Consider the following 17,795-nt stretch of genomic DNA (forward strand, 5'->3'; position numbering starts at 1 on the left):
AATGTTGGATGTATACATTTAAGCTGGGATGATAAAAGAATCAATCTGATCTGTAGTGGGATGGTTACAAAATAACAACAAGAGGAGTCTATATATTTAGGAGTGTAAGCTACACAGAGTCAAAAGCCCCCATCCTTTGTAAAAGATAAATGAAACATAGCCCTGGAGAGGCAAATAGATTTTGGAAAGTCCCCTTTTCTATCCCTCCTTCCTCCTCTAAATACTATGATTTCCTTTAAAAAAAATCAATGTGCAGTCAAAAACAGTGGATTTAACTTGTGGTGACAGTAAGGAAGGCTAATGGATCTCTGTGTATTTGAAGAGGAGGGAGAGGGTTTTTCAGAAATGAGCTGAAAGTCAATAGCCCCCTTGATACCCTTTCAATTCAAGTTTGATTTCTTTTGTTTTTACGTAGACGGTCAAGGTGAACTTTACCAAAAAGGGTTTGTTGCATTCTTGCCCTTTGCAGTTCCCAGACCAAACAATTGTGATTTTTGTGGCTTTTAAAATCAGTTCTGCTGGGTCAGGTCAGAAAAACCGAGATAAAGCCAAAGAGAGAGAAAAAAAGGTTTATTTTTAAGTCATCGGGATTTATTTTTTAAGGGCCACATATGATTTGTTGTATTTTTATGGGTTTTTCATCTTCCAGAAGGGTTTCTGATTATCCATGTCCAGAAACAGCAATGTCTTGTTGGAGGAAAAACAGCGTGTGTGGGCAAATGCAATCTGACTGATCCAAACCAGCAGTGGAGGTGGACAGAGGATGAGAAGCTGCTCCATGTTAGATCTGGCCAGTGTTTGGGCATCTCCAAGTCCTCTGCTGCATCATCTCGCAGCATCTTCATAGACTGCCCTCAGGCACCCAGCTGGATCTTCCACAACACGGAAGGGCTCCTCCAGGTGGCAAACAGCTCTCTCTTTCTCACAAAACAAGGCCCGAGGGTAATGATCAAGAAGGGTAGAAAATACCCCCATAGCTGGAAGCAACTAGATGTCGACGACAAGGGGAAAACTGCCTATGAAAATCTGTGCCCACACAAAGGTGAGCTTATCCTTTCAGGCAGTGTCCTAGGAGCTATGGTAACAATCCTGTCTCTGTTGCACACACTCACATTTTAAGGACTATGACATTGCTCGTGGGAGGTTAATTTAAAGGATTGTTCAGAATCCAAAATCAGAATACCTTAAAAAGACTAGTTTTAAGACAGCCATGATAGCTGCCTTTCTAACATTCAGTGTTTTTGATAGCTTGGGTGATATTTTCAGACTGGGTGTTCCCTTTTCTGTTTCATTTTTGGGCCCAAATCTTTATGTATAAGGCTTAATCCACCAGATTCTCGTGCTATTTACTTCCCAAAAAAAGAAGAATATAATTTTTGGTGCTGCTTTCATGTAGTTTATACCAATGTGAAATTATTTAGATCCTCCTCCTCATCCACTTTATCATAGATATGCATATTTCAAAAATCTTCCAAAAGGGGCAAAGAGTCATCTGAAAAATGGGATAGATACAGTACAACCTCACTGATAACCTGATGGCTTGTTCCCAATGAACAAAGAGCCTACACATTCTGCTGTTTATGCAGCATCACTATACCAATATGGGGAATATTCCCTGTAACCAACACAAAATCCTCAGTATAATGAACTGAACCCAAACCTATGGAAATACAGGTGATAAGGTTTTAAGATGTATATGTCTGTGTGTACCTCTGTATGCGGTATGTGTTTATATACAGCTGTAATATAAAATGTGGCTAGAAAGGGTCTGAATGTTGATTAGTAATCTAAGTTAACAGCTCTTTCTTTGTTGTTTATTAGAGGTCACAGTAGCACTTTTCAGGATTGTCCTGTGCTATGATTTAGCAGTGCACTAAAGTAAATCATAATGACCTAGCTAGCTAGCTCTTTATTACAAAGACAATAAGCTGCATCACATGTGATTTATTCCATCCTTTAAAAAAATTGCTTTAAAATTTATACACGAATGTGTCATGTGACCATCTGACATTTTTTAGGAAGTTTAAAACAAAATGAGTGAGTCATTATAAGACTTTTTTGTCAGTTATCGTTATTTTTGGAATCTATTTTACATTACATGTTTTGGGCCTGATTCACATCTGATTTACCATTTGTAATAAGATTAGGCCTAATCCTACAACAATTTACATACATTTACTCAAAGTAGTAGGACTGCTCACCTGAGTATGTCATGAAGATGAATGTTTATGGAATCAGGGCTACAGTAAGGATGTAAAATAGATCGAGAGGACACGTAGTATGTTGTTGTGAGTGTCTATGGAATGCACATGGGAGCTAAGATAGAAGAAGGAAAAGGGGATGGCTGGTGGGTAATTTGATATTGTCACTTGAGTCCACATTCCAGCTTTGAAACTGTATTTCATGAGCATTCTCTTTAAAAAAATACAAGCATATTTGAAGTACAATATATGACACTAAAAAGCATTTTGGGGGCTCTGTTGTGCCTTCCATTTTTAAGCAGATGTCCTCATTGACTTCTTTGTGGAGCTCTGCTGAAAAATCAGTAGTACAATAGGTCTCAGTTATCATTTTCATCAGATGACTAAAAATTTCCAAGCATTCAACAGGCACTGACACCATGTGTTTATAATGTCATAACAAGGACTGTAAAGGAGTAGACTTAAGCACAGAATGCTGCAACTTTCTTCATAAAAGTATAAAACACTGAATACTATAGAAAAAAATCATAATGCTAATTGTCCCAGTCATAAAGTCTATCTCTGGCCAAAATTTTTCAACTTGGATGCCTAAATTTAGGTTCCATATTTAGGCACCTAAACAAATGGGCTGATTGTCAGAGGTGCTGAACACCTGTATCTGACATTGACAACAATGGGAGCTGTGCATGATCAGCAGCTTTCATTTGTTTACATGTCTAAATATAGATATAGAATGATAGCTTTAGGGACTCAAGTTGGAAAATGTTGGCTTTAGTCTTTATTCAGGTAAAATTACACAGTAAGGACTGCATAATGTCTTCAGAATTGGAATGGATGCAAATTATTCTACTCTGGTAATGCTCTATTTTAATATAATTACTCTTTGCTTTTATGGTAGTTACCATTCACTGAAGAATAGTGAGGTTTTGGCAAAGGAATGATTCAGTCTTGCAAAAAAAGAAAACCAGGCTGAATCTCTGCCCAAACAGCTAACCAAATTTGAGATGGGACACTCTCCAAACCCAAGAAGTGCAACTATCTCTGTAATAGGCCTAATCCAAACATCAAATATGAACATCCTGAACTTTGGGAAAGTTTGAATTCAGATTTCAATTTCAAATCTGACTTCTTACAAGTGCTGGGATACAGAATTTTGCTTCTAGAGCACATAGGACTTTTTGTGAAGGTCAGGATCAGTTTGGATAAGTATCCCATCCCTAACCAGTCAGAAGTGACTTCTTAATCCAACACAGGCCTTTCCTTCCTTCGCCATCTCACAAAATCCATGACTGAGTTTCAATGAGTCTGGCAGTTGGTTGGACCAAATTCCATCATCAAGGGGCCAATCTTGCAAGGTGCTATGCATCCCCATGAGATGCTGAGTATCCTAAACTCCCACTCAAGTCCCACTAAGAGTTGAGGGCACTCAGCCTCTTGTACGATGAACCTCAAATCTCTAAGGTCTTCTTTTCAAGGTCAAAAACACAATTCTGGGGCACATTGATCCATGGAAGGCTCACATGATTGTGAAATTTCAAGACAGCTTCCAGTGTTGTTAGATCATCTGAGTTTACACCATGTACAATAAGCAAAGTGGGTACAGGAAACTAGCAGCCTGTTGGATTCAGAACAGCACTAGAACTAGGAGCTCGGAGGAGTAGGGGAGTGTGTGAAAAGGCCCAAAACAGAGAGAATGATCAGGAAAGGGATTGCACTTGAAGGAACAGAGGCTATGAAGCATGATCAGGGAGCAAATTGGGAGATTTGGGAGGAAGGGAAAGATGGCGTTAGGAGTAGGATCTTTTTGTGTGAAACAAAAACTGCTCTTGGAAATGTATCAGTTAGAAGGGTTTCTCAAGTCCAAGATGGAAACTCTTGGGAGTGGGGTGGAGAGAACCCACAGAATAGCCAATAGGCTAGCAGTTAGGGCACTCAGCTGGGCTGTAGGGTGTGCTGGTTCAAGTCCAAACTCTACTTGATTTAGAGCAAGGACTTGAACCTTAGTCTTCCACATCCCAGTATTGGCCATTCTGGGGTGAGTCTCTCACAATCTTTGCTGTTGGACCTCTTTCATTTTGCGTAAATATTAATCAGCCCAGAGAGAAAGAAACACTTCCCAGGATACTTGGGATGTGGGAGTCAGAGGTTCAAGTCCCTGCTCTGCTAACTCTCGCATTCCAGGAGTGCTCTAACCCCTGGGCTGTTGGCTATTCTGGCATGGGTATCTTCTTCTCTCTGGTTTTTAGAGAAAAGTTTCAAAGGGCCTTGGTTTCATCCGCACATGGAATGAAACCAAATTTCAAAACCATTTTTTTCCAGAAATTGAGTTCTTTTCCAGCTAGCCTTAGTATGGAGAGTAAATATAGCATATGCAGAAGTGGGGGACAGCAAGAGAGGAGCTCAAATATTTGGTTTAAGTGTATACATTTCAGGGGATCTATTCTGAAATTTGTCTATCACTAATCTACTGGGAACAAGACTACAATGTTGCTGGGTTTCCTGAGTCTTGCATGACTTACAAATGGAAATATGGGAGACTGAGGGATTCACAAAAGCTCACACTCTGGCTCCACAACAGCTGTGTACATGATTTTCAAGTGGCACTATTATAGAATTGCACCAAAACTTTATGTCCTATAGATTATTGGTAGTTACAAGATTTGGTAGCTGCTAGGTGAGAAAGGTGAAAAGTAATTACTACCACAGAGGAAATAGCCAAAATAATTGTCCACAGATAATTTTAGGGCCAGTACCATTGTGATCTGTGGATGGTTGGCAAATGAGAAAAGAATGGTAAACTGGTCAAATGCTTTGTGATTATTCACTCAGCTCTAGTAATCACCATGTAGCCTATATTCTGGTTTAGAAGACAGTATTATTGCATTACCCGCCTCTATGGTATTAATATAGACCTATCCTGCTGTTCTTACTGCAGCAAACACTCCCATGTTTTTTCTAGGAGTAAAAACTTCAGGCCTGAGCCCGATCTAAATACAGCACTTACACCGTAAAGATAAAATGGATTTATCATGTGTTGAGTACCTTAGTGCAGCATTTCTCAAATGCAGCCACCAGGGGCTTTTCTTGTGGCCACAGCCTCCTGGGCGGTGATGGGGAGGAGGGGGTGAGAGTGCAAAGCAGCAGCCCCTCCCCAGGGGCCACCAGGAGTAGTAGGGCCCTGCCTGACTCTGGAGAGAGACAAGCAGCCAGTGAGTTCCCCACCTTCCCGGAGTCAGTGGGGTTGGGCTTCAGCCCTCGGGTGGCAGGCTCCAGCCATGGAGCTTCGGGCTCTGTCCCCAAGCCCTGTCCCCTGGGCATGCGCTTTGGGCTCCATTCCCTGGCTGCGTGGTGATGGACTATGGCCCCAAACTCACCCCCCATCACCTCTGCCCCCCTGCTGCCTCCCTCAGTGCCCCATTGCCCTTGGCCCCTGCTGTCTCTGTACCCACCTCCCCGTCAAGGGCTTAATTTGTCCTCGGGCTTTCTGGAGCTGAGTGAGTCTTCTGTGAAAATTTGTGTGTTTGTTAGTATCACTTTTCACAGCACACTTAGTAGCAGGCAAGTCTAAAAATAAAAAGCAACCAAAAAAAGCAAAAGAAACAATAAGAAAAAGACAACAATGTTCAAAGCACCTTATTTGTGTTTCTATTCTGTTTAGATCCCCTAAAGAATAGAGACAACTGTACACTATTTTTATTATTGAGTCTGCAAAAAAACCCTACATAGATAGATTATAATGATTTGGACATGTTATCTGTGCATATTTATTTGTTTTTTCTAATATTAATTAAATATTTTGGGGAAATGGTCACAGCGGCCACCAGCAAGAGTTGGTGGCCACACTCTGAGGTCACCAAAAAATGTGTTGAGAAAACCCCTGCCTTAGTGTGCTCAGCTCCTCAAAGACACAGAACAAGAGGCGGGGAAATGTGCACCAAATACAACATCATTATATCCTCAGTCTGTTTAGTCTGCAACTTCAGCTAGACAAAATAGAGGATATAACAAATAAGAAAAATGACTCATTGTCAGCTGCTCTTGGTGCAGTCTGTCTAAAGGACTCAGTTTTTCCTAATTGGTCCCCTTCAATTCAACCAATCCATAAATTCTTAGCTTCAACTCCAGAGCTTGCCATCTCCTTTTGGGTTTCTTATATGCACCCTGAATTGGAGCTAGCTGACCCTCAGCTATCCCAGGCTTTTCTATCTCCCTTTCCTTCTCTGTTCACCCTCATTCATAGATGGGCTTGTTTTCCTTATTGGTCACAGCTGTGGGTCCATGTCTTTGTGATGGGAAGTTCTGGCAGCTGTGCAGGGGGAGTGATCAACCTGATTCCTTGTAAGCAGGGGGCACTCTCCTCTCCCTTCTGCCTTTGCTCAGTGTGGGATTTGCTAAACCCCATTACACTGTACACTTTGACATTCAGCCTGTTAATGCCAACATTTCTTGTTTCCATTTTCCCCACTCTCTTCCACTTGATCTGCTCCTTTTCACCATCTGTCCCTCATCCAGGCCCTTCCCTCTAAAACAGTACCCTTCTGCACACCTCTTGTGTGCCTGTCCTCTTTTTCTATCTCAAACATTGGACTGAGTCTTGGAGGGTTACATGATGAGGAGATTAAAACCAAAAAGGCTTGATCCTGCACCCTTTAAAGTCAATGGTAAACCTCGTATTGACTTCAAAGGAGTAGGATCAGGCATAAAGTAGCCAGCTAGCCAGAAGAAGCACTCAATAATCCCCAACATCTAATGTGTAGGGTTCATTGTGAGCAGGGCCCTCTTAGATTCTCCTGCCTCCTTCTTGGAGTCTCTATAGTTCCAGCTATTTCTCTTCCAAATAGAGGTAAGTCTCATCCCAAGGGTTTTTTGTTGGTTTAAAATGTAGGTTAAACTGAAAATAGAAGTGATAGAAAGCATTTTTCCATGTGCTAGCCACCTTCTTGCCAAGGCTGTTAGAACAATGCCTTTCTGGTCCATCAAAATTCCAGTGGCTCAAACTTTCACCACTGTCTACAAGGTACTTAGCATCCACCATCCAAAGCAGTTGGAGCTCCTGGTCAGCACAAGTGAAGAGCTAAAGGTTCCCCCTCCAGCCTAACTGTAGCATACAGATTTTTTGATTTACAAATTAGTGTATGTTAGAGCTGGTCAAAAAATGATGAAACATTTTTACACACACACAAAAATTCAAAAGTTTTCACATAATATTTTTGTCAAAATTTCAAAGAATTTCAACCAGCTTCAGTGTATGCCTTTAACAAAGCAATATGATGCAACATGCACTGAACATGAAACAAATGGTGTCTGACAAATGGTTTGAATTAGAAAAGTTTTTTTAAGATATTTAGAAAAATATATAATCTTTAGTATAAAATTATCAGTTTTTTACATAAAAGCTTAAAAAATACCCTGCACGTTTTCATTCTAAAAACTATGATTTCCAACTAAAGAACACTGCATTTCATCTTTGTGCATGTTAAGACTATCCAAGATACCCTATAATCACTTAAAAATATTCTGCTTCTCATGTCTCATTGCTTAAGTAAAGAGTACTGGTACTTACATTATATATGTGCACTTTTAATGAAACTATTGCCCATCTTTATGATGATCTTAAAACCTCTAGGTCTCTCCTGAACTCTCACCAACAAATACTACTGTATTTTTCCGTGTATAAGACTATACTTTTCCCTAAAATCCTTAGACTAAAAATTGAGGGTAGTCTTATACACGGAAGTAAGCCCCCTGTTCCCTGCCTTCTGACCCCCCCCACCCCGATCCCCCCCCCCCACCCCTGAACTCCCCTGCCCTCTCTCCAACACCCCCTCCCTGCCCCCTTACCGCGCTGCCTGCACGTGGCTGGATCCGGCGAAGCGGGACCGGGGAAGCGGGGCCGGGCGGGCGGCCGGCGAAGCGGGGACGGGGAAGCGGGGAGCCGGGCGGCCGGGGACGCGGGGCCAGGGCAGGAGTCGCGCGGCCGGGGAGGGATGCGGCAGGAGCCGGGCAGGGCCGCCGCCGGAGACCAGCCGGGGCGCATGGCCCTCCTTGGCCCCTCTACCCCTACCTCGGCGTTCTCTTCCTGTGCCTGAGCAGCAAAGTGTGTGTGTGTGTGCGGGGGGGAACAGCTGAAGCGCGGCTGGAGCGGCAAAGAAAACAAAACAAAAAACCTGAATTTGGGGTTAGAAAAGTTGGGGGCGTCTTATACATGGGGGCGTCTTATATACGGAAAAATACGGTATATATATAATGACTTCATCTTTGAAAACTCATGGTCCTGGATGACTGGAAAAGGGCTAATGTAGTGCCCATCTTTAAAAAAGGGAAGAAGGAGAATCTGGGAAACAGGCCAGTCAGCCTCACCTCAGTCCCTGGAAAAATCATGGACCAGGTCCTCAGGAATCAATTTTGAAGCACTTAGAGGAGAGGAAAGTGATCAGGAACAGTCAGCATGGATTCATCAAGGGCAAGTCATGCCTGACTAACCTAATTGCCTTTTATGATGAGATAACTGGCTCTGTGGATGAGGGGAAAGCAGTGGATGTGTTATTCCTTGACTTTAGCAAAGCTTTAGATACGGTCTCCCACAGTATTCTTGCCAGCAAGTTAACGAAGTATGGGCTGGATGAATGGACTATAAGGTGGATAGAAAGCTGGCTAGATTGTCGGGCTCAACGGGTAGTGATCAATGGCTCCATGTCTAGTTGGCAGCCGGGATCAAGCAGAGTGCCCCAAGGGTCAGTCCTGGGGCCGGGTTTGTTCAATATCTTCATTAATGATCTGGAGGACGGCATGGACTGCACCCTCAGCAAATTTGCAGATGACACTAAACTGGGAGGAGTGGTAGATACCCTGGAGGGTAGGGATAGGATACAGAGGGACCTAGACAAATTAGAGGATTGGGCCAAAAGAAACCTGACGAGGTTCAACAAGGACAAGTGCAGAGTCCTGCACTTAGGACAGAAGAACCCCATGCACTGCTACAGTCTAGGGACCGAATGGCTAGGCAACAGTGATGAAGAAAAGGACCTAGGGGATACAGTGGACGAGAAGCTGGATATGAGTCAACAGTGTGCCCTTGTTGCCAAGAAGGCTAATGGCATTTTGGGCTGTATAAGTAAGAGCATTGCCAGCAGATCGAGGGCCGTGATAATTCCCCTCTATTCAGCATTGGTGAGACCTCATCTGGAGTACTGTATCCAGTTTTGGGCTCCACACAACAAGAAGGATGTGGAAAAATTGGAAAGAGTCCAGTGGAGGGCAACAAAAATGATTAGGGGGCTGGAGCACATGATTTATGAGAAGAGACTGAGGGAACTGGGATTATTTAGTCTGCAGAAGAGAAGAATGAGGGGGGATTTGATAGCTGCTTTCAACTACCTGAAAGCGGGTTCCAAAGAGGATGGATCTAGTGGTAGCAGATGACAGAACAAGGAGTAATGGTCTCAAGTTGCAGTGGGGGAGGTTTAGGTTGGATATTAGGATAAACTTTTTCACTAGAAGGGTGGTGAAGCACCAGAATGGGTTACTTGAGCATATACTGACAAACTAGTGTCTGAGTCCATATTGACAAACAGAAGCACATCTGTTATTTCATGGGGGAGACCTTAAAGGCATAGTTGGGAGTTAGGTCTCCAACTCCCATTGACTTTCAATGGGAGCTGGGCTTAGATATCCCTTTGTGTCTTTGAAATATCTCCCACGTAATGTCTTTCAGTTCTACATTACATACAAGTTCTAACTAGAAAATCTATAAACACACTGTCTCTCCTGATCAAATGCAGTTCCCTGTGGAACCAGCAGTAGATATCCAAACTAAGTCCATTCTAATAGTTTAGACCGGGGTAGGCAACCTATGGCACGGGTGCCAAAGGCGGCACGCAAGCTGATTTTCAGTGGCACTCGCACTGCCTGGGTCCTGGCCACTAGTCTGGGGGACTCTACATTTTAATTTAATTTTAAATGAAGCTTCTTAAACATTTTAAAAACCTTATTTACTTTACATACAACAATAGTTTAGTTATATATTATAGACTTATAGAAAGAGACCTTCTAAAAACATTAAAATGTATTACTGGCACGCGAAACCTTAAATTAGAGTCAATAAATGAAGACTCGGCACACCACTTCTGAAAGGTTGCCGACCTCTGGTTTAGACACTGTCTAAATGTTAACTTATTGCTAATAGATAGCAGAATAGAAGCAAAGGATATTACTTTGGATTCTATTTTCCTGTACACTGTGTTCATGGAATGAAAAGATACCAGAGGAGGACTTCATAAAATGCCTCTTCTTCCTGAAAAGTTGACAGAATGAGGATTCTGACTGATAAGTCAAAGAAAGAGGATTGAACTAAGTACTCGGATTGAAAAGATAAGTAAAAGTGACCTAAACAGGGTGATTACCCAGGGACTGGACTGGGTGCACTCATTTAATGCAATCACCTTTGGTCTCAGAACCAGGTTTCAAACTAATAATGATCAAACAGCAGAAGGGACTGAAATTGGAAAGTTTGGGAAAAACCTCCCTCCAAGGCTTGGGCTGCTCTCCAGACTTTTTGATTTGTGCCCTTCTCTGTATGGACGTACTTTCCACACCCACATATGGAACCCTCCACAACCAAGTTCCGCCTCATTCCCACCCGTTCAACAACCAGGCTTCTACCCTCAGTCACTTTCACCCAAGTCAAGGCCTACTGGCTTGTCTCTCCTCTAGTTATTGTTGTCATCTTCTTCTCACAGCTTTCCTTTTTATTCCTTTTTTCCCTTCTCCCAAACCATTCTCCCCTCATTTATGCCAAAATAGTTTTTCTGGAAAAAAAATCAATAGATATTCCATAATCAAGTTGTGTTTTTCTAGGTCAATGCAATGAATTTAATGTTACTGCCATATAAAAAGCCTTGTGTGAAATCATCCCTTAACCCATAGAACAGGCAGTGAGCATGCAAGTTGCCCTCCTCAAACTATCTGGTCAATATGTCACAACCATGTCTCTTAGAACTAAGTTTTAGTTCATTTGTTAGTTGATCTCCCTGCTGAGACTGCAGACAAAGGTGCCAATTGCTGACAAATATACTAGTAATTTTTGTGATGTGGATATTTGCCCAGTAGGAACTGAAGTGGGACCACCAATTCATTTCACATAAGTCTCTGAAGAGCTTCTGTTTGGTCAGGGGCAGCTCCAGGCCCCAGAACACCAAGCGTGTGGTTGGCGCAGCAAGCCGCGGGGCACGCTCTGCCGGCGCCGCGAGGGCAGCAGGCAGGCTGCCTTCGGCGGCTTGCCTGCGGGAGGTCCGCCGAAGCCGCGAGACCAACAGACCCTCAACAGGCAAGCCGACGAAGGCAACCTGCCTGCCGTGCTTGGGGCAGCAAAATGCCTAGAGCTGCCCCTGTGTGTGGTACTGCCTTTTTGTTACTACTGACTGGTCTAATTGTAATGAATCTCCTAAAAGTGAAAAACTCACACAGCCTACTCCCATCCCATCCTAGAAGGTTTAATTTATAATAAATGATGAGTTAAAATATAAATTCTCAATTGTAAATCTAGCAATAAACAATATCATCTATATTGGTTGGCCTAGTAATCTAGCACTGACATAAAGAACAGGAGTACTTGTGGCACCTTAGAGACTAACAAATTTACCTTGTCCATCCAAAGAAGTGAGCTGTAGCCCACGAAAGCTTATGCTGAAATAAATGTGTTAGTCTCTAAGGTGCCACAAGTACTACTGTTCTTTTTGCAGATACAGACTAACACGGCTGCTACTCTGAAACCTAGCACGGACATGGCTCTTGAGTGCAAGTGGAACTTTATCCTTCTCTGCACAGCTGTTAAATGGTGGGAGCACCATGGAGGCTGCACTATCAGCCCTAGCAGAAAGGATCACTTTGTGTTGTTCCACTAAAAACCCTCTGACCTATTCACAGAGCAAAGGGGAGATTAAGGCCCAAATTCATCACTGCACTAGTGTTAAGCCCATCTCAGAGAGGCAAGAGAGAGACAAAGTGCCTCCCCTACCCTGGTGCTGATATCTGTGACTGTCAGGGAATAACAATGGAAAGTCCTTGACACATTTGTTGAGAGACCAGGGACGTAAACACATCCAACACCATCCAAAGGAAAGAGCCCAGTAAGGTTCAGGAACAGGAAAGAGAGGACTGCAGGGACACTTAGAGCCTGAAGAACTTCCTGGTGGAATAATGATATAGAGAAATTTCTTAAAGATTTTAACAGGGTCGCCAGAGCAGCAGCCGGTGCGACTCCCCGGCCACTCCAGCAGCAGCTAGTGCAGCTGGCTGCAGACCCGCCCGAGCGGCTGGCTGTGGAGCCACTCCAGCAGTGGCCAGTGTGGCTGTCCCCAGCACCACCTAAGCAGCTGGCCCTGGGGTCAGCTGCTCGGGCAGTGCTGGGGTCAGCCACATTGACTACTGCAGAAGTCACAGAGGTCGCAGGAAGTCACAGAATCTGGAAAAAGGGGTAAACAGTGAGGTGCCAAAATTTGGGGAGGGATAGCTCAGCGGTTTGAGCATTGGCCTGCTAAACCCAGAGTTGTGAGTTCAATCCTTGGGGGGGGCCACTTAAGGATCTGGGGCAAAATCAGTACTTGGTCCTGCTAGTGAAGGCAGGGGGCTGGACTTGATGACCTTTCAAGGTCCCTTCCAGTTCTAGAAGATAGGTATATCTCCATTAATTAAAAAAATATTATTAATTAATTAAAGTAGTTAAGTCCCAGGCAGACTGCAAAGAGCTACAAAGGGATCTCTCAGAAGTGGGTGACTGGGCAACAAAATGGCAGATGAAATTCAGTGTTGATAAATGCAAAGTAATGCACATTGGAAAACATAATCCCAACTATACATCTAAAATGATGGGGTCTAAATTAGCTGTTACCATTCAAGAAAGAGATCTTGGAGTCACTGTGGATAGTTCTCTGAAAACACCCACTCAATGTGAAGCAGCAGTCAAAAAAGCAAACAGAATGTTGGGAATCATCAAGAAAGGGATAGATAATACAGAAAATACCATATTGACTCTATATAAGTCCATGATATGCCCACTGGGTATTTTGAACACTGGGTGTAGATGGGGTCGCCCGATCTCAAAAAAGATATATTGGAATTGGAAAAGGTTCAGAAAAGGGAAACAAAAATGATTAGGGGTACAGAACAACTTCTGTATGAGGAGAGATTAATAAGACTGGGACTTTTCAGTTTGGAAATGAGACAACTGGGAGTATATCATAGAGCCCTATAAAATCATGACTAGTGTGGAGAAAGTAAATAAGGAAGTGTTATTTACTCCTTCTCATAACAAAAGGAGTAAGGGTCACCCAATGAAATTAATGGGCAGCAGGTTTAAAACAAACAAAATAAAGTATTTCTTCACACAATGCACAGTCAACCTGTGGAACTCTTTGCCAGAGGATGTTGTAAAAGCCAAGACTATAACAGGGCTAAAAAAGAACTAGATAAATTCATGGAGGATAGGTCCATCAATGACTATTTGCCAGAATGGGCAGGGATGATGTCCTTAGCCTCTGTTTGCCAGAAGCTAGGAATGGGCGACAGGGGATAGATCACTTGATGATTACCTGTTCTTTTCATTCCCTCTGGGGCACCTGGCATTGGCCACTGTCGGAAGACAGGATACTGGGCTGGATGGACCTTTGGTCTGACCCAGTATGGCCGTTCTTATGTTCTTAATCTCTTGGGTCTGTGGAAATAGGCTGGAAGCAGGCGTCACATTAGATATCTGGAATGTCCTGCTTCCATTGGCATTGGACCCACCACAAGAACTGGCTCTCTTGGGGCTACTACGGAATTTCCAAAACTAGTAAGTGTAAGGAAACGTGGGTTTAGGGTGACGTTTGGGGGCATTCTTGTTTTTATCTGAACCAGTTCAATTTCCCCCTATATATGCGTGGGATACAAAAATTTGCTCAAGGATAAACCCTGTAATGCAAAGTCTCAGATGAGGAAGACATTTGTCTAAGGTAAAATCCATTTTTTTTTAACTTTTAAGGAACTACACAGAGAAGCCTTTAAAAACATACCATTTGTCAGTTTCTGCTACTCTTCTATATTCTTACCTACAACAAAAGATGGAGCCTGATTTTTAAAAACAGCATCCATTTTTGCAGGCTACCTACAAGTCAAGTAGTTAGATATCTAAATCCAACATTCATTTTTCCTGAAAAACATACAGACCCTTTTAAAACATTGCCCTTCTATTTTAAATAATTGCTTAGGACCGATTTTATATAATAGCTTCCCTTAAATTCCATAACAGGTGTCTGATTCATGCACATTTCAGTTATAATTCAACATCAATTATTTTAAACTGTTTCTGCTTACCCCTGGTAGCCAATGTTACAAGATCTGAGAAGTTCCAAAAAGCTGTGCCAGACCAGCTTGTCTGGGTATTTAGGAGTCATGATAGGATACTAGTACCTGGCAACTAAATCAGCAATATATTTTTCCATTGCACACTACCATCGTAGTCCCAAAACTGATGGATTTCACATTCTTGTAAATGGCCTTATTTTGCTTAGGTGGCAAAAGAGGAATGTGTATATGCAGTTTGAAAGATAGCTCTAATGTGTGCCTTTTCATGACGTTCTCTCATGCTTTATTCACTGATGGTTGTAGTATGTTTACATGTAATATGTCATTCAGCCACTAGATGTCACCTTTAAAAAATTACTCCCTGTTGGCCCAATTGTTCCCATTAAAGTCAGTGAGAGTTTTTCCATCGATTTCAATGGGAGCAATAACATTGCTGAACACTTTTGAAAAGCCTACCCATAGAGCTCTCTGTGTGCTGTATAGATTTCTAAGCAGGTGGGTGCTCCCTGGTCAAAAAGAGATACAATGCTGGAACTCAAGCTGTGTGGATATCTGTTTGTGTCTACGATGGGTAGTTTTCTTTAATAAATACCTTCCATTTAAGATGGACCAGGAATCCTTATATCAGGACAGTGGTGCTGCTCCCTTGGAAAAATAATATTAGGTCTGATTCTGCTTTTATTGAAGTTAATGCAAAGCTACCATCAATTTCAATGTGAGGCGGACCAGGTCTATATTGAGCAGCACTCCTGAAAATAGAGCAAGACACTTATTTATATAGTAAAAGGTAACTGACTGGCTCCTGAGGTCAATCTTATGTTGACTAGAAGGATCCTTTGGCTAGAAACCCACAGTAGTACTGACCTTGACATCCACATGTACAGCATGACTATCCTATGTGTGATTCTGTGTTCAGTTTAACTTTTTGCTGAGGTGAGGGAGTGTTTCTGCGAAACACCTGCTCTACAGACCGTTCTGACTTACTGTCTATCAATTTATGTCTCGTCTGCATGGTAGCAGCTACTAGCCCCCTGACTGCTGAATGCTGTATGTGTGGTCCTAGTGTCAGGACCTGCCCTTTTATGGAGTTGAAGCTTCCCTAAAACCCAGCTGGCAATGCAGTGCAAACCATTTCCTGCTGCAATCATTGCTATCTAGCTGTACGTAACTTGGCTGAGGCCAAGGTTTTCAAAAAGGGGTGCTTAAAGTTCGGCTTCTAAATCCATATTTAGGCACCAAATCAAATGGCCTGATTTTCAAAAGTGCTGCTGAGCACGTGGTAGCTCCCATTGTCTTTAAGCAGCCTTTCTGCCCGCTAGTCTAGTCTTTGGTGTAACTCAGGGACGTTTCAGAGACATGCTACATTTCTATGGCCCCAAGGGGCGCTCCTTGCAACTGAGGACAGTGGGAGCACAGTGATGCTCTAGCCACACCCTCTCTCTCCCCTCTGGTTAAAGCTGTGTCGTGTAGAGCAACTACATGTGCTCCACACACGCACCAGGGGATTCCCCAGATACCCTATTAAAACAGCATCCGAGCTGTTCTGCACCACTGGAGCAGACTTTAACTTAAATGCTGCTCTCCCAGTTACATCAGCAATTTCAGTGGAGTTAATCCAGCCTTATACCTATGTAAGAGAGAGCAGAATTAGACCTGCAGTACTGGCCTTAGCACCTAGATTTTGTAAAATATTTTATCAACATTTTTGTGATTTAATAGAGACCCAGAAATTTTTGTTCATAGAAGAGCAAAATTAGATCAAAAAGGGGAAATGCACAATATGGTTATATATTCATCTGAGAAATACTTCTGAAAGGGCTCAGAAGATACATGCTGGACTAACATACTGTGTTGTTCGGACAAGGAAACACGTTCATTAAAGTGTAACTTGCAAAAACATATGTCTTGTATATTTGGATTATATTCCTGGATGTAAATAAGAGCAGGCAAAATTTCAGTTTATCAGTAGCATAAAATAGGCAAGTTGACATATGAGAAAAGTTATATTCATTTTAGGATGAAAGTTCACCAACTCATCCTTTTGGTAGAGGAGTAATCATAGGTTGGCATGCTAAGACTTCATAATTACATGCTAAGTAATCATACTGGAAGTTTTTTGCTACATCTAACCCAGTCATTAAATCTTTTTAGAAGGCCTGTGAGCTAAAATTGTTCTAAGTGGCAACCAACGCAGTGGTGCAGCACCAAAACAAAGTTCTGGCACATGCAAGACCCTGCTTCAAAGACAGGCAAAGTATCATGGGCTTTAGGCTAGTAAAGGCTAGACATGGTGGTTCAGTTCTCTGGGAGAAGACAGTGAGCAGTTCCAAGTGCCCAGCCTAAATGTGGTGCTCCCAGATGGAGAGTCCACCACAGATTGAACCCTGCCCTACTGGCCACAGAGAAAGGAGATTAAATACATATCAGTGGGGAGGAAGAGATATGAAAATGTGGAGGAAAAATGTGCAGTAAAATCTTTCCTGCACTCTAATTGCAACTTTGGCATTCTCTTAAAGGATACGTGACTAAAAACACAAACCAGTGGTACAAATTTGCAGATGATTCAGCTAACTCATATAATTGTTATCAGAACCGTGAAAAGACAGCAACCAGGGGTAGTTTGCTCTCTGGACAGAACTGGTATAATAGTACACATGGAAATGTTTTAAATGATCATCGAATCTTGGAAATGTGGAGCTGGAAAGGACCTTGAGAGGTCATCAAGTCCAGCCCCCTGCACTGAAGCAGAATCAAGAAAACCTAGACCATCCCTGACAGATGTTTGTCCAACCTGTTCTTAAAAACCTCCAGTGATGGGAATTCCACAACATCCCTTTAAAGCCTATCCCAAAGCTTAACTAACCTTGGAGTTAGAAATTTTTTCCTAATATCAAACCTAAATCTCCCTTGATACAGACCAATTGATCACCGTCCTCTTTGTAACAGTCCTTAACATATATGTAGAATGTTATCAGGTCCCCCCTCAGTCTTCTTTTCTGAAAACTAAACAAGCCCAGTTTTTTTAACCTTTCCTCAGAGGTCAGGTTTTCTAACCTTTTTGTAATTTTTGTTGCTCTGCTCTGGCATGTCTCCAATTTGTCCACATCTTTCCTAAAGTGTACTGCCCAGAACTGGACACAGTACTCCAGCCAGAGCTGTCCTGTCCATAGGATGGACCGGGGCAACTGCCCCGAGCTCTGCACTTTGTGGGGGCCCTGAGCTTCAGGGGGACATGGGGTCCAGGGCAGTCTG

At 42.7% G+C, this 17,795-nt stretch overlaps 1 protein-coding gene across 2 annotated transcripts in view; it reads left to right on the plus strand.

The window, feature by feature from the left end:
• The window catches only part of PTPRB (protein tyrosine phosphatase receptor type B), an 89,009-nt gene that overhangs the window by 723 nt on the left and 70,491 nt on the right, over positions 1 to 17,795 (plus strand). For both annotated transcript variants that reach the window (XM_039500190.1, XM_039500191.1), the window contains exon 2: positions 650 to 1,042. In XM_039500190.1, coding sequence (XP_039356124.1) covers positions 650 to 1,042 — 393 coding nt within the window. The remainder of the gene's footprint in view (positions 1 to 649; positions 1,043 to 17,795) is intronic.

Source organism: Mauremys reevesii, linkage group 1 (assembly GCF_016161935.1).
Source record: "Mauremys reevesii isolate NIE-2019 linkage group 1, ASM1616193v1, whole genome shotgun sequence".
Lineage (NCBI taxonomy): Eukaryota > Metazoa > Chordata > Testudines > Geoemydidae > Mauremys > Mauremys reevesii.